Genomic DNA, 27428 nt, shown 5'->3' with positions numbered 1-27428 from the left:
GTAAAGGATAAAGCTACGAAGATGCCTCTAAGCCTTGCCCCAACCCCCATGGTTAAGTAGTGAAGCCTTTCAGTTAAATCCATGCTTCCGACAAGTAAATGTCGCTTGATCGACTGATGAACCGGCATTTGAAACTCCAGCGCCATCTCAGGTTTCGAAGCCTTAAGCAGGTGCTTTGAATTTCCACCCATCTCTCTTGAGAGCCTACTTGTCCAAGGAACGGCAAAATGGCGGGCTACGACGGTTCCCCAACATGTCTGTCTGCACAACCCCACGGCCCAGGGGCAATCCGAGATCTGGCCATGCATTACTTTGGATGCATCCCGATATCGGAACGTGCCGACTTTTTGAACACGGCGAAAAACAAGAAGCTCTGGGACCATGAGCTTTACGTCGAGATTGAGAGGCTTGCGCAGCAAAAGCCAAACATGAGCGACCGGGAACGGACCGAGACCGCGAGTGACAGGGTGGAGGAGAGAATCAAAAGCCTCGCGGTGAGCATCGAGGCGCAATACAAACGAATAGACATCTTGCGCAAGGCCTTGGCCGGGGTAAAGTGCCCTGGGTGCCAGGGGGAAGAAAAGAGGAGCGCGCATGAAGGCAAGGGCCCCTCCAGCGGACCGCCTTGCAACTTGGTACATTACGTAGCCTACAGCCACAGAGAGTGGAGGAGGTCAGACGAGTATAAGAAAGGGATGAACATTGTCCGGGCCTGGAGGAAAAGGAAGCTGATACGAGAAATGAACATCAACAACAAAGACGACGGCAACGACAACGGCAGCACATACACGCAGAAGCCGAACGAAACCCAGGATATAGGCGCGGAACGATCGGAGGCTCGGAAGATCATTGCGATAGACCACGAGGATATAGCATATGCCTTTGAAGAAGACTACAACGCGCCAGAATACGAACTCGAGAGGGACTTCAACGGCTATGTCATTCAGTGGAAGATACTGAAGCCCAAAAAGTCGAGGAAAACTGACCAGAAACTGACCCATCAAACCACGACGTCCTTAGTCAACCCGCCGAGGCAGTCGTACATCCGGCCCGAGAGCCCGAAGAGCCCCAGAACGGCCATCGGGGCCGAGGGCAACAGCCACTCCGACGCCGCGGACTCGCACCCGGACAGGCGTCCCAGTTTCACCCACCAGAGGGTGGTGAGTTACGGAACAGAGCACTCAAAGTCTTGGTTCGAGGCCACTTCGGAGCAGGAGAAATACCTGGAACCGTTTAGCGAAAGAACCTCGGACTATCGCTTCAAAGGCCAGTTCCCAGACCAGAGACTGACTCTGCAAAATCTTTTGGACAAATATCCACTCAAGCCAGAACCGGGAGATGTTATTCTATCTCGAGAGCGCTCTGCAGATAGAGTGCGCTATTTCCATATACCTCACAATAACATGGAGGTGAGTTGAACTGGTCACAACTTTGAAGGCTAGGCTAATGTTGAGTTTGACAGTGGGTCGAGGTGAGTGACCGCACAGCTTAAGAGGCCGGCCTGAATACTGAATTCGACCATAGCATGCCATTGCGCGTTACTTTGACGAAGAGCGTCCGAAATACGATGGGATTTACCGAAACCCTCAAGTGAGGACGCATAGCCACATGCTTTTGCGGCCCGAATACTGGAGGGGCCAGCAGCATGGCGGAACGCGGACGATGGTGCATGCTCGGCATATGAGAGCAATCTGCGAGCGGATATCAACGAGTGAGTTGAATTTTTTCATCTTTTTGTGTTTTCGTTAAATGGCGATATCAAGTATCATGAAGGCGATTCCTAGGCTTCAACATTAGAAGCTGCGTAACGACGGCTGATGGGCAACGGGTTTCCAAGACAGAATGGGAAAACATCATACTCTCTTACTAACCCGTATGATTCAGAAATATGGGAGTCGGAAGATAATCCCAACAACATGGTACTTTTTGTGAGTCGGCCCGCGTTTAAGAGTCTCGAAATCGCCACATGAGAAGATGCTAACCGCGCTTACATGCAAGATGCCATTTCTCCATTGGGAAGAAGACCGGAAACGTGACAAAATGGCCCGAATCATCGAGGAAGAAACGGAGCGAGACCGAGAACGCCGCGAGAGAAGAGAAGCCGAGATTAAGAATCGCAGAATCGCAGAGCGCACACATATTCTGACTGGCAGCAACGGAGATGGGTCCAATGTGTTCAAGTGTGACAGGACACCCATAACACATCCCGACAAGGTCGACCCGGTTCACAAGCAGAGTATTGAGAAGGCCTGGAAGACCAACTCCTTCGGCAAACCAAATGGCAAGCATGAGCGTACCTTTACCGGGCTTGCCGATGGTCTCGTTACGGGAGGGCCCATCCACGGCGAGCGCGACGAGGACGGCCCCAATCTCTGGTACGTTGCGAAGTTGGACTGCGATGAACATGGGAGAATACGGACTGCGAACAAGCTGGGCCAGTTTTTGCTTGACGCTGCAAGGCTGTATGAAGCAATGTCGATATACCGAGACCAGCAGCTTGTGGAGAAGTACCTTCACCACGAACCCCCATTGCACCCCCGGCGGACTCTCGACCAGTCGTACTATTGGACGTTGAAAACAACAAAGGCTCGAGACAGAGACCAGGTTGTGTACCGCGGTACAAAGATGGACGAAAGAAACATCCACAGATTCCGCGAGCAACGAGAGACCAGCCACAAGAATAAGAAGCCCACCTGGCGCTTGAACAACCGTCAGGGCTCCGATCTGTCAGGGAATGGCTCCGACCCGAACGACAGCAACCTGGGTTTCTACAGATGGGACGGTCACTGGGAAAAGACGGACAAGAACGGATGCGACCACTGCAGAGGCGAGATCCGAAAAGTGTCTCGGGTTGTCATGGTTGATCAACTGTGGATGTGGATTCTGGATAAGCAGACCATCATCACCAGCTTCCCAAAGAGATACGGATCCAACAAGTCGGACCCGACGGGGGTCCACAAATCGATTCGGACAAGAATCAAGAACGCCCGCAAGAATCAGATCCGCTCTGTTTTTGATGTAGCACTGATTATCCTGGATGAATGTTCAAACACATTCTTTGACCGCACAAAAACTCCGGTAAGCAATTGAGAGACAGCTCTGGAAAAACGAGTATTCTGAGAAGTTGGCAGGATCGACATCCCCAGGTCATAGACATCTTTGCAGAGTCGATTGGCTGTCTGGTGAGTTCCCTTGGATATTGCGTTGGATGAAAAATAATAACACTGACCTCTTCTCTGCAGCAAAATAAACAGACAGTGTCATTTCAGCACCTGTGGCATTGGACCGAGAGGGCCTCCAAGGTGTACAACTCCAAGTCCAAGTACGAGGACGCATCCCATCTGCATGTCCCGCTGCTCAACATCAATCCCGAAGGCAAACTGCAACGAGAGATCAAAGATATCATTGACGAGCTGGATATCATGATTCACGTCAACAACAAGCAGAAGGAAATCATCAAGAGGTTCGTAAAGAACGTCGAAAATATCTACGACCCAAGCGGAAAGTGGCGGGACGAAACATTCAGTCCCGATGGTGACAGAGACTACATGCGCTCTCGATCCATTACAGGAGAAGAGGAGCAGGCGAAAAATGAAGAAGAGGCTCGGAGAATAGAGAGGGAAAAAGAGGAGTTCACCTGGTTCCGTAAACAGGCTTACGAATTGATCTCGGATGTTGGCGATAGGATCGCGGAGCTTGAAGGACTTCGAAAGAGTGCAGAGAGCACTTCTCAGGGGGTAAGTGTATGCGAGGGTTGGGTGATATTGCTGTTTGTACTGACCTATTTATCCATTAGATTAAAGATCTTTTAGATCTTAAGCAACAGCAGGCCAGCATCTTGCAGGCTTGGCAGTCGGTAAAGCAAGCGGATGAGAGCGTTCGTCAGGGGAGGTCTATCATGGTTTTCACAATGGTGACCATTATCTTTGTAAGCTTGACTCCCATACCTTATTTTCATCTTTGTCTGATGCGTTTTAGCTTCCTCTGTCATTCATGTCGAGCGTCTTCGGTATGAATAACAGTGACATTGGCAACACCAACATGACATTCCGTGACCAAGCCAACTACATGTGTGAGTAACCACTGCCATGATTCATTCACAGAAGTCACTGACGACATGATTTCAGTCCCGATATCCGCCAGCGTCATTTTCGTCTCCATTGTATTCGCATTTTGGGCCTACCCACGCACTGTCTTCTGGTCTGCTTACAAGATCTCCGAGACATGGTTGCTTGTGAACACGGGAGTCTATAGACTTTGGCTGAAGGCGACCGAGTGGAAGAAAGATATAACAAGCGATGAGATGCTGAAACGACTAGAAGAGAAGGTTGAAAAGATGAAGAGTGACGTTAGGAAGAACCGCCGTCTCGCTCGCGATAAGAAGCAGGCTAGAGAAAACAAGTTGAACGGTCAGAGTAAGAGCCAGCAGTTTGGGGACAAACCAGTAGATGGGCGGAATGATTGCGCCAAGAGCTTTAACTTAACCGATGGAGGGGCGCAAGCTTTAGCTATAAACACTCTCAGAGGGTTTAATGGAAGGCCGGGGCATAGACAAAGGAGCCCAGGAGATGAGGTGTAGGGCGCGGGTTAGTTGAGTCAGGGAACCCCGATGTACTTCATCCATTTTTTAAGTGGGCTTTGAGCTAAAGTCTTATCGAGATTTGCGAGATCAATCAAACTTGACTATCTCACTGACAACATCTGTTTCGTGTTTTTCTTTCCAGGCTAGGAATACAAAATTTCAAACCGTTCGTCAAAGAAGTCCGCCATGAGTTGACCCTATTAAACACCAAAGATTGAGTTAACCCGAATCCCCCCTTCAAGAAAGAAGCCTTCAGACTTCTTGAATACGCTCTTCCGTCCCGCCTGCCCCACATGTCTGCCATTATCTACCCCTCAGCGTAGGCAGTCACCATAGATTCCCCAGCTTAGATTCAATCTATTGTGGCACCCCTACTGATGACCAACACCGGGCTCGACTCCTAACATAAATAGCTTTAAATCCAAGCAGCAGGGATATTTCTGTTACTGGTCTTAATCCTCTTATGTGTATGCTGGTGTGTAGAGCTAGGGTTATCCTAAGGATCAACAGGAATAGACATATTCTTTGTGATCTTGTGCAGTTTTATTGAATGCTCTAACACTGGAGTTATTATGGTAATGGTGAAGATCTCTAGGTACCATTTCTGATCGCAGATCCTGCAGCACTAGAAGGACAATCCAGTTTTATTAGTAGGACCACAAAGTCCAAAAAGAATTCCATAATATCCTAATGCAAGAGGATCGTCCTCTACTCTTCTTCTTAGCCAGCTGATACTTAAGGACGTACTACTTATTACGCCAGTTAATGATAGGGAAATTTTCAACAGAAGGTGGAAGGTTAACCAGAGAGGCATTCCTGGCCTGGGTGTGTTTAGACTCCTGTGACCCTTACTGTGCTAGGGCATTGTTTGTGAGGGGGTAAGCCGTTCTGAATGCTTTGGAAGCAGGAGATGACTGAAGGGATGAAGTAGATATAAGGATAAGATATAAGTGAACAACAAGATAGGTGGGGAGCAAAGTGTAGGGGACCATTACGCTTGGTATTGAGCTCACAAAAACACCAAGATTTCCATTACAAGCAAGGTTAGTATAGGGTCTTCAAGCTTATAGAGATATTCCGAGACAACTAACCAACTTAATTCTAGCCTTACACTTGGTTGGCTAATATAATTGCAGAAGAATAGAAAGTTGGTTGGGTTGATATTTAAAACTCTAAAAGTTGGTTGGTTGGCTGAGGAAGTTGGTAGTTAGGGTTAGTATGAAATCCGCGCTGTTCATAGCATGTTAGATAGCGACTTTCAGACTCTATTAAAGTCATGTTCGTTCCAGATGTGCCACATGTTTTACTGCGCAAAGATCTTGGGCTACACAAAAGACAAAGGAACCATCTGGTAGCGTTAGGTTCACGCCCTTTTAATTCTGTAGCAGACTGAGAGGATCAACACGACATGCCGAACCTTTGCCAGTGGACAGCTTCTGACTCAACAGCGGAAACACGCATGTGCATCAAGTCTATATCAGAGGTATATACATAAAATTTACAATCTTCAGCTGCCTATCTCTATATTGCATGTACAGGAAATTGTACCCGGTTGCTCCTTGTGCAGCTTATAACAAAGAAGATGCCATTAAACTTTAGTTTGCAAGTCTCCAAAAGCTTTGATCATGGCTAGACCGCCACCTGCAACTGCTATATCGAACGGCGTCTGACCATTCCGATTTACACATTTAGCATCTGCTCCACTTTCAATGAGCAGCTTGATGGCCTCGGAGTTGAAGCCAGTGACTGCACGATGAAGGGCTGTATTGCCATCAGAATCTTTGGCTTCGATAGATACCCCACTTTCTATCAAAAGCTTGATGGTGCTCTTCCGCAGGGCTACATGAAGGGCCGTGGCACCGCTTGCATCTCTAGCATTGATATATGCTCCATTCTCCACGAGATACTTCAAGATAACATCCTCACCTAAAATGGCAGCTCTGTGCAATGGTGAACTGCCCGAATCGTCTTTTTTGTTGACGTCTGCACCACTTTCGACGAGGACCTTGGCTATTTCCATGTTAGGGGCAACGTGTAATAGACTCTGCCCTAGATTGCATCTCGAGTCGATAGCGGACCCTCTTGAGATGAGTATTTTGATTGTGCTTAAGTGGCCATTTCGGACGGCATGAAAGATGGGCGTTCCTCCGAAATAATCTTTCGCCTCAATGTCCGAGCCGCTTTCCAGAAGTAGGCGAACAATGTGTTCATGGCCTTCTTCTGCAGCCATGGATAGAGAGGTTTGCTCCATGCCCCCTAACTCGGAATAAGATGTCTTAGCTCTTACATCCGCCCCTAAGTGCAGGAGAATTCGTGTAACATCCTCGCAGCCCCTCTTGACAGCATGCATAAGAGGTGTTTTCCCCTCTTTGTCTTTCAAGTTGATTTGTCTTCTCAGCCACAAACGATCAATTCTTGTTACTACGAGAGATGAATCTGTAGCTACGGATGGCTCATTCGTCTCGTCAAAGACTTGCGAGCGTCCATCGGCGGCAGTTTCAGTTAAGAAAGCCAGGGCATCCGCGTCGCCGCCAATCGCAGCCGAATGAATTATGGAGCGCCTGCGATGATCTATCCGCTTCAGATCAAAGTGGCCTGACATGGCCAACAACTTGGTGAGAGAAGTATGACGATTCTCGAGAGCCCAGCGAAGGGGGTCTAACTTGGCATCCACCCGGGAGTCAAACCAGCCTTTGTAGTCAAGAAACGGGAAAATATCTTTGTTTGATAATGACATTGATACCCGCCCAAGTAGCGCTCTGGCCGCAAGCCGATGATTGTTGGCTAAAGCAGCAAAGAGCGGGAACCCGTATCTTTCCCCTTGGACGTGGATATTTGTGTAATGTTGCACATATTCTTCCAGGAGCCCAACGTAGTTTTTTTCTGCTAAGATATACGGAAATATCACCGTAGGATTGTATCGTCGAATTTCGTGTTTTTCAAGGATGTTGTTGAGGCGGACCCAGTCCTCCAGTGGAAACTGATGCAGGAAGGCAAGTTGGGACAGTGCCTCTGTAGCAAGGTTGGCGTGGTGAAGCACGTAAGTGGTGGCGTACCCAAGAAACGGAAACTTTTCTGAGGCCTTTTGGCGAATTCCTTTTGCCTGTTCTGAGTTTGCCTTCGGAGGCGGATCGCAGTTTGTTGAGGCTATCTGGCTGAATACAGCGGGCGCTATATATGACAGACAGCAATGTTTCAGCTTCTCGTGGCTCAAGCTTTGGAAGGCATCGCCGAGGTCCGGCCATAGTTCCTGGAATCCCTTGTCTTTGATAAGGAAGTCTTTTACAGATTCGTGGATGAATTGAACTGTTTTGGACTTGGACTTGGTGATCTCGGCTAGGCCTTTGGAAGAGCTAGTGACAAACAGGTCAATGGCCTCGTTTGTGACTAGATCAGAGTCATTAGAAACCGGAACCTCGTTATATCCCGGGAGACCAGATGACATGGCGAAATAGAATTCTTGTCGGCTAAGAGGTCGTTCAGCAAATAGTATCCACTGAATACAGAGCAGCAAATCATCCATATTCTCGTTGTCCCGTTTTAAGATCTCCTTGAATAGGTCACTTAGTTCGTTGGGGATTTCTCGTAGCGTCTTTTCGATCGCGAACATCCGGCCCCGGCGGATTTCCTTGTTCAAAAGGTCAACCACCACCACAACCCACATGAAGACACCGCCAGCCTTATCCAGTATGCTGGCCCGGATTTTTTTGGCGAGGGGATCTTTGACTATTCCTAGTTGACTTTGAACGAACCTCTCTAAATCTCGGGAATGTCCAGGCTGGTCCTCAATAACCAATCTCAGACCGTTCCGGATATCGATATGAGGATAGTGACGGCTGGAAAAACAAGTCTTTAACTGAACACCATTTATCATACCTAGCTCTTCGAAGAATGCTACCATCTCTTGAACTTGTTCTTCATCGCACTCATCTAGAGCATCGACAAAACAAGTTAAGCGGCGTTCGCCTAGTAACATGACGGCGTTACAGAAAAGCTCTTGTAGCGTCTCGACCGGAGGACATTCTGTCTGATTGAGCGGGATGAGAACCAAATCGTCCAGAACAGCTTGCACATCGCAGAAGGTCTCAAGTAGCTGAAGTAAGATAGATCGGTATAATCCCAATGTCGATTTCTCTAAGCTGTTTCCTCGTGCGTTAAAGAAGAACGAAAGGGTTGCAGTGCCTGCCTTAGATGCTCTCCTTGCACGATTGAATAAAAACTTCATGAGCGTCGATTTTCCGGCACCAGGTTTTCCACTGATCCAAAGAAATCCGTAGCGCTGGGCAGCTTTGGCAGGATCGAGCCAATCTTTATATATAGGTTCTTGGAGAAGCCATTCACAAGTCTGGGAATGCGCTCTTTTTATGGTAGCATGGCGAGCATCGAGTTGATCAAAGCGAAGTGACTCCAACAAGTCTTTTCGACGAGCTTGCAGCTTCTCTTGAACTGCGTGCATGTTAGCCAGGCCTCAGTATGTAAGATGAGATACACCCGTACCATTCTCTACAGGGCATTTCAGAGAACAGGGAGGCGATGGGCTAGTGGCAGCTCTCGGAGTGATGACATCCAGGAGTTCTTTCGCATAGGCCGCTGCAGTCGCTGCCGCGTATTTCTGCCACCGTGCGTCCTTGTGCGAGTCTGCGTAATCACAGATTCCGCGAATAACTAAACATGGAAAGCTATCGATTAGACCAGCTGCCTCCATTTCGAAGCAGATGACATCGAGGCTCTGGGCAAGTGTGTTTCGAGTGATTCCACTTTTCATCAGTTGGTTGCCGGAAGCAACGCCACCGTAGTGGATTTTCGGCTCAGGGGATGGGCGGTGAGGTCGATGTTGTAGCTCGGACAAACTGCATCGAGTGCAATTTGGAGCAATAACATGATGATACGTGGCCTTGAACAAGCGGTCGTCACATGAAGCGGGGTAGCCATAGTCAGCCATGTTGGGATGGCGCTCGTGCATGCGCTCGAGAAAAGAAGGAACTTGGCTGGCTGTTGTCTCGTGAAGTGCGCGCAGCTTTGAAACGGCGTTGAGCAGAACTGGGGGCGGCAGCCTCGGTATTGCGGTCCGTTGGACTTGGTCAGGAAAGACCTTCACCATGTCGTGTTGAATGACATGTTTGCCAACTACGATGTCGCCCAGCCGTATATCGACATCATCAGGGGCGCCGCCTCCGATTCCAACCATGAACCTGAGTTCAAGCTTAGGAAAACTCCTCATCATATTGCCGGCCACGGTTGCCGCATTGTTAGTACCGTATTGGCCAGCGGGCAGGCACGCCATGACTACATTGTGCTCGCCAATGCTTCCCAATATATACGAGTTCGAATCGTTGGCTGTCGGTAAGTCTTCGTGAATTTGATCGAGCATAGCAAGGCTTGCAGCCATCTCGATGTGAAGCGCGCAAATCCATCCCACAGTGTAGGCTGAATGCTGGAGTCTGATTGTTTGTCCTTTCCCTCGACTCTGCAAGCATCGATACCTTCCGTGCAGTGTTCTCTGGTGCTTTACCCCTTCGGTTGTGTTGTCGGTTCCATTGTCATCGGGGCTCAACGCTCTCTTCTGGTGGGTGTCTAATCCAGATTGGCCGGAGGACATCTTGATTTCATAGCCTGCCGGCATGCATATTCTGCGCAAGCAGTTACGGCTAGTGACGATAATGTTGTTGATGCAGTAAGTGGCGGATCCGGCAAACGTCTAAAGCGACTCGACTTTTCACTCCAATATGGTTGGAATTGGGAAGACAAAGTTCACTGACGATGCTGGTCTCATAAGGCTGCGAAATGAATTCTGTTGGCATGAGGCGCAGTCGCTACGCAGCCAAGAGAAATCGTTAGACATTTATCGGGGCTCGCAGTTCTGTGTCCAATAGGAACTTATCACGCAGTATTTCTGGAAAAGGGGGCGTATTTCGCTTAATTTTTTTCCTGTCCCAAATAGGTGTGAACACACTGAAGGAAAACGTTGGAAGAGGGTACCAAGTGCCACCAGACATTTAAATCTAAGTTGGGAAAACTTTTTGTACCTGATTGACATGCCCTTGCAATTTGCAAAGATATCATCCTGACTTTCAAAGATCTCGTCTAGCTAACTCACTGAACTACAGCATCCTTCACCCACTCGTTGTCGTTACGACCTGATAAGAATAACAGGACCAGCGGCGCTCCGAAGCGCACCTGGCGGCTACAGGGCATTTGTATGCAGGATCACGGGAGCAAAGAAAGACTCCAACAGAACAGAAGAACTATAGTGTAGGTCACGTGATCGTTTGATAGTAGATAAGTTCCGTACGCAAACAGCACAGGAGCCGTATGCTCGACATAAGTGTTACGCCAGTTACGCATGATAGGCTGACTTATCGACGATATATGCTAAGTTTACACTAATAACATGGTACGTACGGCTATCTCACTCTGATTTCGAATACCGCTAACAGAGCTCTGGCACTGTGTAGAAATACCTGGCTCACCCTGCTCACCCCAAATCGCGCGACTTAAAGCGGCGGATGATTCGGCCACACCTAAACCGCAGTAGTGGCCCAGTTAGCTATTCCTGGGAATAGTCTGCACCTACCCTGGTTTTTCCCTAGGAACTATTGGTTGGTGCGGCTTGATTTTTGGGAACAGTATGCACTACCCCAGTATTTCCTAGGAATCAAAGGCATTCCAAGAACAGTTCCCAAGAACAGAAGGGGCAGTATCTAGCGGTCAGCTCTTCAAGAGTTAGCCATATAATTCCTGTTCAGATTTCATATTTTCGTGTAGAAGTCGATAATTCGGTAATCACGTGAATAAGAAAGCTCAGATGAACTGCTATTGGAAGAGGTACTTGATCGGAAGAAAAACGAGGAAAATTGAATGAAGGGGATGATGAGGGCTCTTTCATGGAAATTTCGGCGCTTATTCAATCTTAGTTCCTGTTTCCTGATTTTCGTAGACTTGACGCAGAACCAAACCCTACAAGCTTCACTCCACCCACTTGCCCGCTGCTCACTCGCCACTCACCTTGGCATCACTCGAAGGGCGAAAAGCAGCAAAACCTGGGCGAGCAGTTTGGTACAGGGATTTCACTTGGGTAGCATAGTTTACCGTCTCTCCCTTCAAAGGATTGCTGACCACATGGTTTTGCAATGCCACCTTCTAGAAAAAGGTCAGGATGACCGGATCGGGGCGGGCGGCCAAAGCCATGGGCTGATAAGGAGATGATGTATTAATACCTCAAGAGCTCTGCTCCAGGTGCTTTGAATCCAGTTAACTAGCTGCCCAACATCAACATGAAACTCGCCATCTTCTCGCTCCTTGCATCGGTGACTGGCGTACGCTCAGCAGCCAGCAATGTTTCATACTCCGACAGTCTCACTGTGCGAACCTCGACCGGCGTCTTTACAGGACTGATCGATTCAGGATCCCCCAATACTCGGCAATGGCGCTCCATTCCTTTCGCAGAACCTCCTGTCGGGTCGCGTCGCTGGCTACCTCCTGAGAAGCTTCCACCCTCGAACAAACATCAATATGCAACGAAGTTCCCGCCTTCGTGCCCCCAGTTCGTGACGGCAATCGAATCTATGTGGAACACGCCTCTGACTCAGGGCAATCTGATCTACAATGGCGGCCAGAGCGATTTGTCGGGTCTGGTAGGCGAAGCGACGTCAGAAGACTGCCTTTACCTGGCGATCTGGACGCCTACGAGTTCGCCGCCTGAACGGGGGTTCCCAGTTCTCTTTTTTATGACAGGCGGCGGCTTCGTGATGGGTGGCATTGATCTTCCCTGGCAAATTCCAACATCGTGGGTCGAGCGGTCGCAATCAGCAATCATCGTCACCATCAACTACCGTGTCAACATCTTCGGCTTTCCCAATGCGCGCGGGCTGGCCGAAGGGGAGCAAAACCTCGGCATCCTCGACCAGCGAGCCGCTCTCGAATGGGTTCGTGACAACGTCGCAGCCTTTGGCGGTGACCCAACTCGCATCATGCACTGGGGCCGGTCTGCGGGCTCCATCAGCGCGGACATCCACACCTATGCTTACCACGACGATCCGATTGCCCAATCCTACTATATGGAGTCGGGAGTCGTATCTTCCGGCATTGCGGAGGATCCAACGCACTCCAACTTTAGCTTTGTAGCACAGCACGTAGGCTGCGAGTCTCCCTGCGGCGCCAACTGCAAGGACTACAACGGCACGGCAGAACTCGACTGCATGCGCCGAGTATCGTTTGCACAGATCACGAACTTCGTCGGAAAGTACGGCGACCGGGGCGAAACACCCGCTCTATCATTCAACTTGGTCCCCGATGATCACATCATCTTCCGTGACTACGACGCGCGCGCCGCAGCGGGCAAAATCGCGCGCCGCCCGTCCCTCATCTCCTTGACAGCCAACGAATTCTCCTCGCTGGTCCCGTGGCCAAAAGAGAACCTGACCAAAGGCCCATGGCAGCCGCTAGTCACGGATCTGGACATTGCATGGGCGTGCGCAGCCTTCAACGCCACTGTCGCTCGAAACCAGCTGAGCACGTCCGAAGCCCCCGTTTTCCGGTTTCAATATGCAGCCGAATTTCCCAATTTGAATGTGTACAGTTGGCTGGGCGCATATCATAACAGCGAGACGCCTTTGGTATTTGGGACGTACGGGCTGTTGGATCATATAGCGCCGACGACGGAATTCCAGGTTGAGGTTAGCAGGGCGATGCAGGATTATATCATGGCGTTTGCGGAGGATCCGTATCAGGGGCCGCAGAATAGATTCGGATGGGAGCCACAGGTTGTTAGTGAGGCAAGTGGAGGGTATGTACTTCGTTTCGGATCAGGCGGGAAAGTGGTGCAGCGGATCGATGGGATCGAGGTGGATGGTGTGTGTAAGGGGTTTGGAGAGTATGATCCATTCCCGTAGACCAGTACCCCGGAAGATTCGGTTTTGGAACCATCCACCAGTTGTTACGGTCAACTATCCAACATTAGGGGTTTCTGCTAACAGAAGCCGAGGCAAGAAGCTGGTTTTGATAGATTGGGTCTTTGGAGGATATGGTGATCAGTCGTATACAATAAGGTGCTGGTTTACCACATGTGTGATGAACTCCTGAAGAGTGAGTGTATTGACTATGCAGACAAATCGAGAACTCGTAATGTTTTTTCGATTTAATGCTCAGCTGATACTTGTACTTCATGGGAGCTCGACTTCTATCAAACTCTCAACGCCCTTACCGCCACTCCAGATCTTAACAATCTTCAACTCAGCAATCTTTTCAAGCAAATGATACCAATCTCTTTCCGTCCGCTCCTTGGAACAAAACAGCGTCAACATGACCATGTCAAGCGCGGAAGTCTCCCAGTATGCGCCTGTGGAAGGGACGACATTCTCATTGATGAGTAGCTTGCTGTAGCCGGGCTTCATAGCTGCCTTAATCTGTGCCAAGATAGTTGCGCAAACATCATCAGGCCAGTCGTGCAAGCAAGAATGCATGTAATAGATACGAGCTTCCTTAACCGGCTGCTCGGTGAGGAAGTCGTGCTCCATCGGAGTAATCGCCGCGTCAAGTTCGTTGATCTGTCCAATGACAACCGGAAGATCCTGCAGGATAAGCTTACGAGGCACATTGGGGTGGTGGCGGTGGAACTCCATAATATCATGACCAATACTACCGCCGATATTCACCAGGAATGGGGCCTCAGGGTTTTGATCCGCACCGGCAATCAGCCTCTCCTCCACAGGGAAGAAACTAGGTGCCATCCACGGGACGCGACCTTGACGGTAGCCGGACATGTGGTGATTGATTGAAATGTGTACCATCTGGATTCATTAGCAATTTGTTGTTGTCAAAATTCACCTGGAGATACTCACAGCCGAGCGACTGTTGCCATGCAAACATGTCCATGTCAGTATTATAAAAATACATCATGGATGTATCATTGGCGTCAGTTGGGTTCTTAAAGCCCCGCTGACGGGAGTATTTGTGGAATCCCAAAGGGCCAGCACCGGTGCCGGAAGTCCTAGCATTATCCAGCTGTCAGTCAGTGATGCCACACATTATCAAGGGAAAATCCGGCGATGACAACAATCGTGGTATGAAGGAAGCATATACAAAGATGCATGGCAAGATTCATTTGCTTACATTGCAATGTATCCATCCCCTATCATGGGGAGTCCCGCAGGCATCAGCTTCGTACCTATGACACATTCTGGAGAGATGTTATGGCATCACGTATGCTGAAGATCTGGGAGGATGCTGAGGGCTGAACCAGCTTACTTTGGCATATTTGCAATCCATTTTCCCCAGCCTTGAACAAGATTCCTCGGCAGGTAATAATGTTAATGAATAATACGGAGACGGGAGGTATTGAAGGGTATCACATAACCCCGTAACCCGGCATTGTGCCTTTGTGACTCACCCCATATTTCGCGTCGTATCTTTGATCTTGTTGGATGAATTGAATTGACTTGATGTGAGGCACTTCAGACGCACGTATACATTAGCCTTCGATATCCTACACGCGTCCGCATTTTTGTTCCTCGAGAACCTGCAATTTTCCGAAGATATTCTCCAAAATTTGAAAATGTCTAGTCCATCGGTTGGCTCCGATGCCTGGAGAGCACAGGACAAAAGGCCAAGTATCTTGATTATCTGCTGGGTCATCACCACTATTAGCACAATATTCGTCTTTGCTCGAGTTTACGTGAGAGGAAAGATGATGGGCAAGTTCCATAGCGATGATTAGTTCCTCATTTTGAGTCGGGTATGTTAATTCCCACTATTCCCAGAGTTAATTCGCACTTCTTTCACTGTGATCTGATACTTGGCATGCATCCAGATTTGCGGCTACGTCTCGACAGCCCTCTCGACCCTCGCCGTAGCTTCTGGCAATGACAAGCACATGATCCTACTTACAACAGAACAGCAAGAGGGTGCAATTCTTTGGACAACTGCTGCTTTCTGCCCAGGCATCATGTCGTTTGGCCTTCCAAAATTGGCTGCGGTGTCCCTGCTCACTCTTCTGATGAATCCAGGAAGGTTCTACAAAATCTTTCTCTGGTGGCTTGGAACATGGTGTTAGTTGATACTCCTTGTAACTGCTGGGCTCCATCATTATTGCAACCTCAATCCCTGTCATGTAACCTCTTCTCGAGTTGATCCTACGACACAACCCCTTTAGTTCAGCCAAAGACTCAAAGCCTACACCCAACTAATACGAGTTCTATGGATCACAAAGCAAGTCTAGAGGAGGCGGTGGGATTAAGCTGGGTCAACGCAAGCCAAAGTCAAAGCCCAAAGATGACCTTGGTTTTACTATTGTCTAGGGCGATAGCCAGGAGAACATACTAACCACAAACAATCAGGCATCAGTTCCTGCATCAACGTCTAGGTCGACAAACAGCGACTCAGCTCACCTAACAGAAGGAACAATCATACGAACTGACGTTGTTACTGTTTCGTATTAGGAGCAGGACTAAACCCTAGAAACCGTATCTTCAAGAAGATGGAGGCCGGTATAATTGTAATGTTTCAGATATGATGGTCTCCAGCCCAGTACATTAGCTTCAATATCAATAAAATCATGATAAATTATGTGTCTACTCGGAAGTTGATGGTTTCGTTCTCTCCGTCTTCCTCAGAAGCCTTACCTTTGAGCATATTTAATGCGCAATTGGATGAGATAATCGTGTATTATGTCTTATTACTATGAATGTTAAACCTATCCGAAGATTGCTATAAATAACGTTAAGATTTAAGATGTCATCCCAGTGAATGGCACAGAAGATCAATGCCACCTCCAACCATGCATCTAGCACAATTTGAACACATTATAGGAAATTGATAATGGCTTCTGTTCAATTGAGGGATGTGGAACTAATAAACGACCGGATTAACTGGAATTAAGCCACTCGTATGGCACTGCAGCTGAAACCCCATAACAGAACATCAACTTTCCTAAATATCGACAGCCTCAGTTATACCGTTGTTTGACAAATCAAATATAGTAAGACAAAGCCGCCGAACCCTGTTGTCCTAAACCATCCTGGTACATCGCCGCGTTCTATTGTGGCAAGCGTAGAGGGTTGAATTATCTCCTAGTAGCCGACAAGCACCAGTAGAAAGAAATTTTAGGACTAGTATCGGTATTTGTGCGAGGAAAATCCTACAGCTTGTTGGTTCTTCACTGTATGTTCTTCTTGATACCTGCGCTGTTGTCAACGCTGCTCATCAAGGACCACACGGGCTGCGCTCCGCGACTTACACTAACTGTAAAGACAGTGCTGGAACACTGATACCAGTTAGCTTTTACAGTAGCGGTACGGTTTTTAGGGTTTATTTATGTTAAACGGTTAGAGATTGAGCAGAGATAACGATTAGAATAGCGTTATACGATAGGTTTGGCGCCGCTTTAGTAAGAAGTCTAAGATATTCAAAGGAAATAAAAAGGATTTCAGGGGAGGAAAAATGACCGTCATTTCACGTCGATATGGCTTCATAGCTTAGAAGTAACACAGCTAACCCTGCCGCAAAGTGTTTGAAGCCTTGTATTCAAGCCGCGTCATGATATTGAGAAGCATAGCGAAATCGAAGCGGGCTTTTGCCAGTAGAAACAGAGTGTTACTATCTTGTTTTATTACAAGCAGGTTAGCTCCCATCAGTCGGGTTTTCTCTACCTGTCACTGAATTAAAGACTCTATAGACGAAAATTGGCCGATGGTTCTACATTGACAATAAACGACCTGAAGAGAGCTTGTTCTTGAAGCAGCTCCTCCTCAAACGCGTACCTCAACACGTGTAATCAATCTTGCTAAAAGATGTGTCGCACTCTCGCCATTTTCGTCTATATATTCATTTCTAGCCTTGAAGCCTCAGCCTTGCACCCAATTTCGCGCAGTATGTGTCTCCTGAAGCAAACCGCGAATAACATCACGCCAAGCACTGACGATGTCATTGTTGATGCCGGTTTGCGCCTGGTGGAAGTCCTGGAGCAGCTCAAACTCAGCGCTTATGTCTCTACCCTGCTATCGGGAGATAAACCTCACCCTTCTAGGCCCCGTCTGCTGCGCCATGTGTAGCTAAAAACAACACACCTCAGCCCCAGGCACCAACCAGTGAGTGGAGCTGATTCCTGGTCTGAAACCAACAGACAACAATACAGGGGTCCCCTTGGCTGCCTCTCAAACTTACGGTTAAATACGAGCGGCGCCGAGCGACCCTCAGCTTTTGTCGCATATTCTTCATACCAACTAACCAAGCCTTTATAGCTCAAAATGCCAACTTTCTCATCAGAAGAACTAGGCCGACGGGAGATACTGGCGAAGGAGTATCGTATCGATTTTGCCGGCGAGCTTAGCCGACAAGAATGGCCACAGTGCCACAGAGACGTGCTAGCAAAGGCCAAAGAGCTTGGAGACAAAAAGTTTGATGTCCAAGATGTTTCCTCCACACATACTGAGCACGAGCCTTGGAAGGCTGAAAGAAGATCTCTTGCGAATGACTTAGTCCAGATAGCAGAGCGATGCCGTCATCGAAACGAAAGCAGCTGGAGACATGCATGCGAGCCCGTCATATTGGGTAGACTGTCCTCCGAAGTCTGCTGGTAAGCCATGGCTGTGATAACATAGTATTTGCTTGAAGTGTCCATTACTAATGTCGTGTAGCCGCGAGTGCAGGGGTCGATTGTGGCGCTCTGATGTTGAAGTAACCCGGGACGGCGAAACAGGCGCGGCGGTCGGATTGCGAGATCGACAACAATCTCGACAGCCATGCCGTTGTCCCCGAGAACGACGTTCACAGGACCAGTAAGTGAGCCACTCTTCCACATCACTATATAGTGACCTTACTTGTCCTTAGCCTTGAAGCAGCTGGGCTCAATCGAATTTTCAATTTTCGAGTTGACGAGCAAGTGAATCACGACCCAGAGATTACCAAAAAGCTGAAAAAGACAGAACGACCCGACAGAGTGTATGGACTGCGGCAGACCAGAAACATTGAGAACCTTATGTACGACACAGCCAAGCGGCAGAATGATGGCACAACTACTACCGGGCCGGACCAAGTTCAAGAAATATTAGGGTTTTCGCCATTAGATCAGCCTACGAGTCAGACCGGCGACCGTCAGTTGTTTCCTTTCCTCGTCCTTGAAGCAAAATCGGGATCAACTAGCGATGATTGGCATAGCATCCAAATGCAGACGGCATTCTCGATCAGAACCTTACTTGAAACACAAAATAGGCTCCGTGCAGCAGCTGGCAGCCTGTCAAAATGGCAATCAGGCCCTCTGGTCTGGTTCTTTTCGAATAGAGGCGAAGACTGGCGTCTCAGTGCTGCCTACGTGGAAGCAGGCCTGGCGAAACCCAATACTATCGGGAACGTTGACTATGTAAGTAAGACATAGCAAAGTTTTCTTTATCTCGGAAATTGACACAACTCAGCGTATTGTCGACCTATGGCAAGGTTGCATTCTTTTTCAAGATAAAGCCTTGCAGTTGTTGTTGCTGGTTGATTACATATTCGACTGGGCGCGTGATATTTACCGAGAGGATATAATCCGAGAACTTAGAGTCCTTGCTTCCGGTGATAACGACGCTGCTAGTGTTGTATACACTGATTCCGACATCTTTTCGACCCGTCAACCAGACTTTATGGGTCGATCCGTTGAACCGAGTGATGAAGATGAATTCGGGAGTTTTAACTCGGCTCAAGCTCCTTACATCGACCTAGACTCCCCTGCTGGAGTTATTCGACATGCAACCTTCGTTGAATCAAGGTACTGCTGCGTCTTCGTTACCGGAGACAATGTGCAAACCCTTCTACGATCAACCGATCAGAAACGAGTCAGCCATTTTTGCCGGCTTGTTTTGGCCCATATGTCTCAAGCAATTTTACTAACACATCAAACCTTGGTCAGCATGGAGGAGGAGTGGACGGGTACGACGCGGGTGGCAGGGCCGTCTCCTTACCTTCAGACGGAGTTCTACACAGTCATATCAAGCACAGCATATTTGACCCCACAATGGCATCAGGTGCGTGAATTGTTCGTTATTGCCATCGATAAAAATGCCTGGGCGGCGGTCGGTGCAGCCTCTGGGCTAAAAAGTAAAGCGATCAAAACGGGACCCAGGATGTTCGACAGCTACGATACAGACTCGGTTTTAACAGCAGTGAGGCGACTTCGAGTCGGGTCACCACAACATGTTCTTCTCACGGCCATTTCCCGAAGGGCTGTCAGATTGGTTGAGCAATTGGATATATTCCACTCCCTTGGCTGTGAAGTAGCCGACGGGTCATTCCGTGGCATAGTCCATTTCGTTTACACATCTTTCAAGAAGGGCGCTCTGGAGCCTCAAGAGGCATTCTTAAGGGTGTCGAAGAGATTCGATCAACAGCATTTAATCCAATCAGAAGTCGAGCCGTTTCCCGTCGACGAGGGGCGTCTCCAGACGTCTATCGATGGCTGTGTATTGGTAACAGCAACCTGTGCTCCTAAAGATCCAGAGAGGCGAGGGAATGACTGCTGCGCTTATTTGACCCAGGGTGGCCCAGACCTGCCTAGTCCAGAAGTTCTAGGCCCCATAGTACGGAGGTGTTTTGAAACCCGCGATGTCTATCACACTACCCGAAATCATGGAAGCTCAAGGATCGCGAATTTAACTCAGGGTTCAGGTCCAGACAGGCATTTATGGAACATCCAGGGAGCATACGGTGTTTGCAGCGATGGATTCGGATTTCTTCGCCTACTTGAGTGGCTCAAATGCGACTACCCTATCACTCAAGGCTCTTCAAGGAATCCTACCGAATCTGGGTCTCAACTACACAAAAGAAACCTTTCTCCGTGGACTGACAATCGATACATATATATAAACAGCCAGGAGCGCATGTTTATCTTGCACAAGCTATTCACCCGAGAAATATCCTTCTGGAGAGCAATTGCAAGGGAGCGAGAGGCGGAAGGAGTTTCTTGTTGTCAGTTTTGTGCAAAGCTAGGAGAAGATGTTATCTGCGAAGATTGCGAGGACGTCTTCCAACACCCAAACCGGTACGAGTGGTACAGGAACTGTTTGGAAGGCAAGCAGCCGTTCCAGATCAAGGCACTCGACGGGGAAGAACTTAGGGAAAGGTTGTATACTGTGAGGGCCAACTATCCGGTCTTGAGGGAGACAGTACTTCCCGGGCCATTTGGCGGGAGAGGTGGCTATGATGGCAACTGGGATTGGGCGAAGAAATTAGACTTCTATGCTGACCTCGACCTGCCATTTGAGCATATAGGGGAATTAGAGGTTCAATCGCGGCAATTCAATATTGTCTGCTCGGAAAACAGGGGTTTCGGACTTCCACGAAAGCGCAAGCGATCGCTATCCCCTGACGGCGAAGTTGTCGACGATTCGTCTAGCAATGAAGTCTGAACGATGTGACTTCAGCTTGCGTATTGGGTTTTTCTATTGGCTTTGATTGATTTATTAAGCTTGACACCTTTATTATTATAGCCGTAACGGATTATCGTTTTTTCCCCGTGTCTTGGCCGAATAGACTACTGTTTCTGCCCATTGAACCATCAGTACAACTGTATCCTGAAGCCCAGGTACGTCTTCGTCGCATAAGCTCCATTCAACGGCTGCACCCTTGTTGTGTCATTTACTGTCCTATGATTCATCATCTAATTAGTGATCATTCTCACCGGCATGGTATTGTAGGGGGATAATTGAAAATATGGCCGCAAGGGACTTGCAAGGGAGCGAGAGGTGGAAGGAGTGACTTGCTTTCAGTGTTGTGCAAAGCTTGGATAGATTATCCAGGATCGACTATCTTTATTAATGGGCTGGAACTCTTTGCCGAGAAGCGCGTTTGAATCTGCGCCACGCTGGAAAATCATTCTGACAAACTTGGAATGGCTGATTTCGGCAGCTTCTTGGTGACATGGCAACACCCTCTTTTGACTGTTACCTAAGGTATACCTAGAAAACTGACGAAGGATAAAATCGCGACTGCGTGCATGCTGTTGGGTGATTGTTGGGGCTCGTCCTTCCAGTATTCGAGACATTGAATGAGGTTCCTAAGACTTTCTGGAGGCTTCTTGCATTATAGTATTTTATCATCGTCAAGGTCGGCCGCTTAGCTATAGTTAACGAAACCTCAGTGCGCCTGAACTGCGAGAACCAAAATCAACCCATAGAATTAAAGTAAGAGTTGTTGCGATCAGTACGGATCGAATCGGCATATCGGATAAATTCTCAATCTTTTGGCCGAAAGGATCTAGATGTAATATGTACGATGCTACGCTATCATTGCAGGGATCTTTGTTGGTAAGCGATAGAAAATCTACTCGTGGGTTGGATCCGGCATGGATCTAGGTAGAGTGAAGAATGCCCACCTGAATCACACCTGGATGTTTCCGACGTTTTCCCCTGACAGGCGGATGTGTAATGTGGGGGGAGGCTGTGCCGCCAAGCTGGAGTTCATGAATATCCATAATTTGAAGACCAAATCCGTTCCACGATGATTCATCAACAGCTGGCCAGTGGAATACAGAGCCCTCTTCTGGTGTAGACAAAACCAGCATTCCCTTGATTGAACATTGCTAACAAGGTTGGTGAGTTGCTTAAACATCACTTCGTCGCCGAGCACAGACGTGCAACGTCTTGCCTGCCGCCATTGTCACATCACAAGTAAACAACTCCACTGACCCACTGGCAGTGTTCCATTGTGTGAATATTATATTACTTTATCGTATATCTATTTTCTACATTATAATCCGTCGTATCCAGCTGCCCACGTGCGGCACTTAGTTGCCCGGGTACCACTCGCTGAGGATTGACGTCACATTCGCCGGCCGGCTAAGATGGGCGCAGTGACCGCTGGGCTCACTCGCCGTCTTGGAGCCCTCGGGAAGAACAGCAGACATGCCCTGCTGGTAGCTGAGGGGGAGGGCGTTGTCAATACTGGCGTAGAGGTAAGCGCAGTCGATACCGTTGTTCCACGGCTCGTAGCTGGATGCTGTGATGAAGGCGTTCAGGGAGGTCCACGTCAGCTCGGCCGCCCACTTCTCCTGCTCGGAAGCGGGCAGGTCGTTGAATGCGACCTCGGGAACCATGGTAAGGTTACCGACGACACGGTCGCCCTGTAATGCGAGTTAGTAATGCTAGGCTTTGGGACCGATGGTAAATGAAGGTTACATACCTCAAGAACCATCCACGGAAGAGGCTGGCCGCCAAGAAGATCCAGCAGGCTGGAGCCCTTGGGAAGCATGAAAGCACTGGAGTAGACGATGCTCACGACACCACCGGTGCTACCCGCAGCAGAGCGGGTGGCGACGTCGTAGCCCTCAACAGCGTTGCTGGCGACAACACCGCCGTAGGAGTGAGAGTAGATGACAACCTCCTTTCCGTCGCTGACAAGCTTATCAAGCTCGGTGCGGACAGCGGCCACGTCGTCGGAGAGAGAGGCCAGCGGGGTGGTAGTGCCACCAACAGTGGGGAGAGCCACAACGGAGGCGTTGAAGTCAGCACCGGCCAGCTCGTTAGTGAAGGACTGGAAGGCGGAGGGCAGCTGCCAAGCGCCGGGGACGATGAGGACGGAAGGCTTCATTTTAGAATATGACGTGATGATTGGAGAACCACGGGAGGTACGATCTTGGGTCTTGTCAAAGATTGACGAGATGGGAAGATAGGTAGAGAAGGGTGGGAAGCGGGTTTTACGAGGGATTCTGAAATGAAGGGATGGATAGCCTGCCTATTAACAACCAGAGGGGCAAGTGATGGGCAAAGAGGCAGGAGGCTTTCCTAAAGTACTTACTACTCTGGCTACTTTAGTTATCAACGCATGAATAGGCGTCCTCAGCAAGCAATATCCCCGAAATGACAGCCGACTCAAACCACGCATCGCTGCGGGATGTGCACCGGACTGACCGCCGGATATTGCCACGAGGTTCGCATCCGCTAGTGAGCGTTCCGCGGTCCGCAGATGATCCCCACAAACGGCCCAACATTGGTGGTGGGTTATTACATACTCCAGTTGTGAAAAGGGGGCGAGGGTGTCACGATGGACTGGGTTATGGCCCAAGTGGATGTCCGACACGATCGGGCGGAGTCAAAGTACGACGCCAGTAGTGGCCAGGTATCTTACGTGTAGTGGTATAGACGAACCCTCTGAGGCAAGTCACAATGTTTGCTTCGGCATTCCGTCTGAAATTGTTCGCGCTTAAGCATCTCGCTAAGTAGCTTGCTTTAGTCTCCGAATCCTCTTGCAACCACCAACCGACTTTCCCATGTTAGCTCGGCAGTCGACGACGCTTAGAGTTGTCTCTTTCGACTTTGGCCCATTTGCTGAAGAAAAGATTTCTTTGCATCTTTACATCCCCCTCGTCGTACGACGTTAATGACGCACAGGAAAGATTCACGATCCACTGAGCATCAGATTGCAGGGTTGTTGACTCGAAGTGGCCCCCATCCGCGTTTTCGACTGCTCTCTTCCGGCAAGCAGCGCAGAGGCCACCAATGCCGTATTTTGGTGATGATCTGACGATATTATCCCTGCACATCCCTGGGTACCCCTGATTCTTCAAGGAGTCAAGGAGTATGACAGGCGGGCCCTAGCAACTAGAGGCGGGTCTTCGGGAGGAGGTCCAGACTAGCGCACAACTAGCCCCAACGGCTTTCACAACGCCGCCGGATAGAGAGCCGTGCACTGGATAACTCTTCCCCTTTCGAGAACATTGGGCAGTCCCTGCGTGGGCTTGGGTGGACGAAACTAAGATCAAAACATACATTCTCGGAGCTCCTAACCTTCTTACGACATTTCCCTGGACAAAATCCACAGATGTCTGGTGAACCTTGAGGGTGCTATTCCAAAATGGACAAAGATTGACAAAACCAGCAACTCTTCGGGACTTGGCCGGTTTTCGCTCCCACGCTCCCCCTTATTCTTTATCCTTTGGGGTATTGTTTCCACGCGTTTTCTGCATGACCCCTAGCCAAGGTGGTAGTTACTATGGGGTTGATAAACTTGTCAAACATGACAAGCCAAAGGAGAAAAGATTGCCACCTTGGGGATTCAACAGTGGATCACCTAGAACGAACGGACCAAAGGACCCGAAGCCCGCGTCAGTGACGGATAATGGCCGTTGCACGTGTTACTCTAAGAGTTTTGCAGAAAACGTGCCATCGAGTGTTGTGTCTAGCATGCCCCAAGGCCATCCAGAATAAAATGATTCTCCATCCCCACGTGGTGTGCCAGACGCGGAGTCCCTTGTGAATGCTTGCTCCGTAACCCCCGCGAAGCATCGACGACCCGTTCCCAACATCGTTGTACGAGAAGAGCCCGCGTGGCCACTTAGCCACCAGTCATGGCATCCACCATGGCAACGTACCCGTACGATGATCTCAGTATCGATCAAGCCCAGAGGGAATACCTGAAGAAGCTGGCCGATTTCGCCGAGGACCAGAACCTATCCGAGGACCTGCGGTCCTATGTACGAGCCATCACGATCGCCTTCACCGTATTTGCCGCCTTTGTGGTCGGCCTGCGGTTTTTGGCGCGTCATTTACAGGGTGCAAGATATCTCATCGACGATTATTTGATGCTGTCTGCGTTGGTGTTGTTGATTGGAAACATGGCCATGAATCTGCTTTGTAAGTGATGCAAGAATTATGCCCGGTATATCCATAATACAGACCATTCTGACATTGAATACTCCAGTGGTGGATCGTGGCATAGGACTACACTCTGGCCGGCTCGAACTGGAACAGCTACAGTTTCTCGATAGGGTGCGCATCGCAATCATCCTAGCCATCGGTGGCTATCTTACATTTGAAACTAACGAACGGTGCTTAGACAATGATCGGTGCCGAGATTCTATACGTCAATGGCGTCAACATGTACAAGATTGCGCTGCTGTTCCTCTATCTGCGCATCTTTCCGATGCCCGAAGTCCGAAAAGGGGCCTGGATTTGTGGTGGCTTGACGTCCCTATGGACGTTTGCATGCGTCATCGCTGCGTCCATCCAATGTCTTCCCCTGAACACCTTGTGGGAGCCCTGGAAACCGGGCACATGCATCAACCTGTTCTTGACGCAGCTGTGTATTGCCATTCCGAGCATCATTGTCGACATTGGAATTCTCTATCTGCCAATTCCTCACGTTTTGCGACTGCAAATGAACCGGGCTCAGCGAATCCTGGTCTTGTTCACGTTTTTGCTCGGGAGCTATGTCGTTTTCTGCAGTATATACCGGTTCCGGATCTTTTTGTACTTCACGAAAGACGATAGTCCTTGTAGGTTTTTATGCTGGACTTTGTAAGCGCTTGTACTGACTGACGTGCTCTCAAGATACACTGGCGCAAGGCCTGGCGTGGAATATCATTGAGATTAGCAGTGGCATCGTGTCGGCTTGTTTGCCAACTCTGGTGAGTCGGAACACTAAGAATTATCCACTACTAGCACTGACATGAATCTACAGGGCCCCATTGTTCGTATTCTGTGGAAGGGACTCCTCGACTCGGCCCAGCGGAGTGGTATGGACAAGTATGGCTTTTCATCGTCGAACAAGAAGTCTGCAGGAAGGTCGGCGACTATGACCATCGGTGGCGGACGGTCAGGAACCGCATCTCACGCCAAAAGTGGCTCTAAAGACTGGTCGAAGCTTTCTAATGCGAACGACAAAGCGGCGTACCGCGAGGAGGCCAAGTATGGCATCGGCCTCAACACCATGATGCAAGGCGACGACGACCGCAGCTCGCGGAGCTCAAACGACATCGAGCTTGTGCCGCAGAGTACCGTGAGCGTAACTGTCAGAAGTCCGGGCAGGGCCAACTTCCCGGAGGACGAGAGCTTGACAGCGAGGGACCACTACCACGGAAAGAAGCTGACGAAGCAAAACGCCAATGGGTATCCCCATTCAAATAACAAGATTTGGCAGCACCGCGAGGTTGAGGTGACGACGGAGCCAGTCGAGCCGGAATCAATGTTGTCCGAGCCGAGCCATAAGAGAAAGTCAGGAATTCGATGAGATGGGCGCCTGGGGCGTTGCCTAATGAATCCTTTGTATATAGCGTTGTATTATTAGCGAACAGTAATTACACTAATCTATGAAACAAATCAAACATAAAGAGAAATATTTTGTTTCAATACACGGTAGTTTCCCGCACTGCGTTCATAGAGATATTCACGCTAGACAACTGTGTTTGCATGCTGCGAAAATACGCATGTTGTGTTGTTTCCGTTTACTGATGCGCCATGAAAAATCGTGTTGCTTTAAGACATATATGGTGTTTGTCCTTGGAGCTAGTCGTTTGTCACAACTAGGTGTTCTATATGAGACGGATCCCACATCTTTTCTACGAGGCCATCATGACTGCAGAATGTTCCTCTCGAGATCCAACGTTCCATCGGGCAAAGTTGCTCTAGCAACCTCAATAGGGAAAGTCTCAACGCATGCATGCATATTTGCGGGCCGCCCCCCCCCCCCCCCCCCCCCCCCCCCCCCCCTAAGGGCAACTGGGTCGACCCGAATAGACGTTTCACGGGTTCTGTAACGAAGGCGAAAAAGTCGCGAAGGAATTGGGGCGACGGGAATGCAGATGCATAGTTGGCTGGATGCAGAACGACTTCTGGGGTGGTCAGGATGCCGAGGGAGAAAAGGGGAAAGATATCGGTAGCCATGCACTAGTCCGCGGCATCAATGTACCATTAGGGTATAACAACGTTACATAAACCCCCATGTGGCAGAATTTCTACCCATGCACTTGGTGTGGCAGCTTTCGCAAATCCCGTTCGGCATTTCGGCCACATCTTGGCAGTTTTAGCCGGCATCCGGAATAGTACTTCGCTTGGTCACATATGATGATTGGCTGAACATCGCTGTGCCTATATCTTCTTCCACT

General features: G+C 49.2%; 6 protein-coding genes across 6 annotated transcripts; 4 read left to right on the top strand and 2 right to left on the bottom strand.

Moving 5' to 3' along the window:
- Window positions 1-227: 227 nt before the first annotated feature.
- On the top strand, window positions 228-4729 carry EsH8_II_000541 (uncharacterized protein; the record flags this gene model as incomplete). The annotated part of the gene is made up of 11 exons (XM_083263839.1): window positions 228-1409; window positions 1463-1471; window positions 1525-1711; window positions 1885-1928; window positions 1999-3078; window positions 3132-3182; window positions 3243-3737; window positions 3797-3928; window positions 3979-4072; window positions 4128-4415; window positions 4725-4729. 11 exons carry the CDS (start codon window positions 228-230, stop codon window positions 4727-4729), a joined length of 3567 nt encoding a protein of 1188 aa, XP_083121161.1.
- Window positions 4730-11856: 7127 nt separating this feature from the next.
- EsH8_II_000540 (uncharacterized protein) lies at window positions 11857-13611 on the top strand (the record flags this gene model as incomplete). Its single annotated transcript, XM_083263838.1, has 2 exons — window positions 11857-13367; window positions 13587-13611. The coding sequence occupies 2 exons, from the start codon at window positions 11857-11859 to the stop codon at window positions 13609-13611; spliced, it is 1536 nt and encodes a 511-aa protein (XP_083121160.1).
- A 132-nt stretch (window positions 13612-13743) lies between these two features.
- Window positions 13744-14343, bottom strand: EsH8_II_000539 (uncharacterized protein; the record flags this gene model as incomplete). Its single annotated transcript, XM_083263837.1, has 1 exon — window positions 13744-14343. The coding sequence occupies one exon, from the start codon at window positions 14341-14343 to the stop codon at window positions 13744-13746; it is 600 nt and encodes a 199-aa protein (XP_083121159.1).
- A 3480-nt stretch (window positions 14344-17823) lies between these two features.
- EsH8_II_000538 (uncharacterized protein) lies at window positions 17824-20958 on the top strand (the record flags this gene model as incomplete). Its single annotated transcript, XM_083263836.1, has 4 exons — window positions 17824-18152; window positions 18214-18354; window positions 18407-18935; window positions 18988-20958. 4 exons carry the CDS (start codon window positions 17824-17826, stop codon window positions 20956-20958), a joined length of 2970 nt encoding a protein of 989 aa, XP_083121158.1.
- Window positions 20959-22334: 1376 nt separating this feature from the next.
- On the bottom strand, window positions 22335-23137 carry EsH8_II_000537 (alpha/beta hydrolase; the record flags this gene model as incomplete). Its single annotated transcript, XM_083263835.1, has 2 exons — window positions 22335-22670; window positions 22730-23137. 2 exons carry the CDS (start codon window positions 23135-23137, stop codon window positions 22335-22337), a joined length of 744 nt encoding a protein of 247 aa, XP_083121157.1.
- Window positions 23138-24893: 1756 nt separating this feature from the next.
- Window positions 24894-26554, top strand: EsH8_II_000536 (uncharacterized protein; the record flags this gene model as incomplete). Its single annotated transcript, XM_083263834.1, has 5 exons — window positions 24894-25179; window positions 25247-25314; window positions 25382-25820; window positions 25876-25952; window positions 26006-26554. 5 exons carry the CDS (start codon window positions 24894-24896, stop codon window positions 26552-26554), a joined length of 1419 nt encoding a protein of 472 aa, XP_083121156.1.
- Window positions 26555-27428: the final 874 nt, after the last annotated feature.

Source organism: Colletotrichum jinshuiense, chromosome 2, assembly GCF_051148585.1.
Source record: "Colletotrichum jinshuiense chromosome 2, complete sequence".
NCBI lineage: Eukaryota > Fungi > Ascomycota > Sordariomycetes > Glomerellales > Glomerellaceae > Colletotrichum > Colletotrichum jinshuiense.
This window is presented reverse-complemented; position numbering and strand designations above follow the sequence as displayed.